Raw genomic sequence first — 3,320 nt, forward strand, 5'->3', positions numbered from 1 at the left:
CAGTTAATTAGCAATTATAGCTTCTTGTTAGTCTGATTGGATCAGGTCGGATATTCAAAACACGTAATATTGGATAACACTTGATTATTTTAATAACAGTAATGAACAGTAACCTCAACCTGTGTAATGCGTGATCACGCGTGATCAAAAGGAAAATACCGACTGATACCGACAGCCATATTGATTATTAGTTCAGCTCTTGTGGGTGACATACAGCGAGGGCGCCACAAACGCTGGCTCCTCCAAAACCATGGGAGATTGTAGCCCCTGGCCTGACAACGCGCTCTCTCGCGGGCGCTGTGATCGCTGATCCGGCGCGCCCGGCACTACCGGCACCCACGGGGGCCACGCGGGGGCTACGAGCCACAGGGGGGAGGGGGGATTCTCTACCGGCCAGAAAATTCTCTAGCGCGCCGGGAGAGCGCGTAGTCGTCGATTCCCTTCCCTTTCTCTTCCTCCTCCTCCTCCCGCCCCTCGCTCCCACCAATTTGTTTTATTTATATAAACTTTTGTGTCACGCGGCGACGCAGCGCGTCGCGTATACGTTTTCTTCTGCGCGCATTGACGAATGAGGCACGGCGAAATTTTGAAAAGAAATTGACGAATCTTTGCTGTCGTTAACGAATAACGCTAACACGAAAGTAATTAAACTTTTTGTTTAACTTAATTAGCGATTAATTCGACCGGCAGAATTGCTTGCTGCAAAATTTCTGACCAGCGTGTTTTGAATTCTCTTCGTAGAAATTTAAATTTAAATTTTAAATTGTTACATATATGTATTATTTTTCTCTATAACAGAAAATCTCGAGAAACTCTTCTCAAAAGGTGGTAGATCCATTTTTCCAAATTTCAAATAAATAATTTGGATTAATCTTATTCTTTTCTTTCCAGGAGACATGAAAAATACCGTATACTACAAAAATTGAAAATACCGTATAAATCAATGAGTGTTTCGCATTTTGCAAATTATATAAAATTTTTCTTGCAAACTTTGCAGTTTGCAAAAACTATAATGAATCTTTTCACTTATATATCTTGATATAAACGAATCAGGTGAAACGTTTCTTTCTTGCTATCCGAACGGAGATGGCAAGTGCTCGGATTCGATATATTCACCGAGATAAATATTCAAGTACTCCGCATATTTTGCAGTGATTTCCGGGTATCTACCTGTAATTGAGACCGAAGGAAGACACGCTCATCGATTCTGATGAATAATACCGACGCAAGTCTAATTCCAACGGCCCATGTTTTGTCCGTCGTAACTATGACTACAACTTGCTAAGTTAAAAGAGAAGTGTCGACGTCGGAGACGTACTATTGCGGAGGAGACACTCGAAGCAAGTGTGCAGCGAATTCACGAGGTGACGTTCAAAAACAATTCGGGCGAAATGAACGATAAGGATGACAGCGCTTGGGTGTTCGATTCCTTGATTGGATTTCTGCAAGGTCCCATTTGGTCTTCACCTCTGCTGACTTTCATCGAGGAAAAGTCCCTCGGTTCGTACAGCCCCGTGTCGGAAATATTCTCTTTATATTTTCTCTCGACGGAGCTCGTCAGTGTTCTTCAACTAAATCTTTAATACGCAATAAGAAAAAGAAAGATCGAGAAATTCGCATAGCGTGTAGCTCCGTAACGAAATCACATTCGTCTCTATCGATATCTTTTGAGATATATTCATAGATTTATTCTGCAATGAAAGCGGAAGCCTTTGCGAAATTGGAAAACTTTCTGCCGAGTGTTACGTAACAAGGCGCATTTATACGTAATAACATAAATATATAAGTATAAAGTTTTCCTAACATGTTGCAGTTTTCGAGGCCAACACCGAAGACTGCGAAGAGTATCGGAAAATATATCAGGAGTACAAAAACTTGGTTGACTTGCTGCTCGGGTGCTTTATGGAAGATATGGGTATCACACCGGAACAATTCGAGCACGCGTGCACCGTTAACCGAGATACAAAGATCCCGATACATTTTCAACAAGTATGACCACTACACTCACATACGTACGCCCGCATATGCTGGCGAATTATGTTTCGTTTCATAAGATTAAAAAGAAATTTGCGTGTATTTAATATATATATATAAAAGAAAAGGAAATTGACATTGTATGTAATACTTCTTAAAGAGATTAATCTATGTAAAAATAAATGGTAAAGATGTAAAAATCACGCGGTACAATTTGCCTCTATTAACAATTGAATTGCCGTCTTTCTCTCTTTGAAAATTTATAAATTTTGCCACGTGTTTGATAGAATCTATTCGAACAAATATGGGCGGCGAATGAGTACGAGATATTCAAAAGGATGATGATACAAAAGAACCTGGAGCTCCAGCTGCAGGCGCTAAATATGATCGAACAAAAATACGGTCTCACACCTGCCTCCCTCGTGTACGAGACGGACGGTTTCCTCGACGACGAACTGGTCATGGAAGATTTGATACAGTACGTTATATCATAAATATATTAATATACTAACCACTAACTACCATTGTACAAGAATTAAAACGTTGAAAATCAATGATTTTTGTGTCGGAGAAACAGGAATTATATATATATTTTTCGTATGTGTATGCACAGCAAACGTGTTCTGGAAGATCAGAGTGAGGAGGAACCAGGCATGTCCTCAGAAACAACGTTAATTGCTGAACACGAGCGTTTAGCTGCCGAATATCAAAATGAAAGAGCGTTATTGGAAGAAGCATTAAGAAAGTCGAAAGACGTCTCTCGAAATACTTCGGACGACGAGTCAGCGGAAGAAGTTGAGTGTGCCGCCGTGTCCGCTGACGAAGAGCCGTTAGACAAACTTCAACTCAGGAAGATGGGGCCTCTCAAGCCAATACCGACTTCAAAAAAGAAATCTGATGAAGATGAAGAGGTATTTACTTCTGATTTATTTGCAGTTATGCGATGTCAATACGCGTACAAATAATTTTCCATAAACACGAATAAAAGATTCCAATCTGCAATGTGTATGGAAACAAAAATGTATTGTATCACTTACACATTATTGCAGACGAATGCAGAAGATATTAAAAAGAGGCAAGAATATCTGAAAGCCAGGCGAGACAAACTCGTAGCTTTGAAAAAGGAAGCTAGGAGCCAACAGCTAGAAATGAACAAAACTCGACCAAGCTCGGCTAGAGTAATTGCTGAAGCCACTATGAAAGGGCAGCAAGAACTAGAAGCAGCGCAAGCTGTAGATCCTTCAATACTTCAAGTACGAAGGGCTCTTGCAGCCCGACTGAAAGCTGAAGTTGTGCACAAGTAATTTTAATTACGCATTATTATATACATATATATATATATATAT

The 3,320-nt window shown here is 40.2% G+C and overlaps 1 protein-coding gene across 2 annotated transcripts; it reads left to right on the plus strand.

Moving 5' to 3' along the window:
- The first annotated feature begins 361 nt into the window (after nucleotides 1-361).
- On the plus strand, nucleotides 362-3,312 carry LOC112462162 (cilia- and flagella-associated protein 36). 2 transcript variants are annotated; one of them, XM_025027794.1, is made up of 6 exons: nucleotides 362-641; nucleotides 1,153-1,500; nucleotides 1,814-1,989; nucleotides 2,262-2,452; nucleotides 2,588-2,885; nucleotides 3,024-3,312. In XM_025027794.1, the coding sequence occupies exons 2-6, from the start codon at nucleotides 1,392-1,394 to the stop codon at nucleotides 3,276-3,278; spliced, it is 1,029 nt and encodes a 342-aa protein (XP_024883562.1). In that variant the 5' UTR covers nucleotides 362-641; nucleotides 1,153-1,391; the 3' UTR covers nucleotides 3,279-3,312. The 2 variants fall into 2 exon arrangements, with proteins under 2 accessions (XP_024883562.1, XP_024883563.1); XM_025027795.1 differs by having other exon boundaries at nucleotides 362-1,500.
- The last annotated feature ends 8 nt before the right edge of the window (nucleotides 3,313-3,320 follow it).

The sequence above is a fragment of the Temnothorax curvispinosus genome, unplaced genomic scaffold, assembly GCF_003070985.1.
Source record: "Temnothorax curvispinosus isolate PA1 unplaced genomic scaffold, ASM307098v1 QBEX01012001.1, whole genome shotgun sequence".
Classification (NCBI taxonomy): Eukaryota; Metazoa; Arthropoda; class Insecta; order Hymenoptera; family Formicidae; genus Temnothorax; species Temnothorax curvispinosus.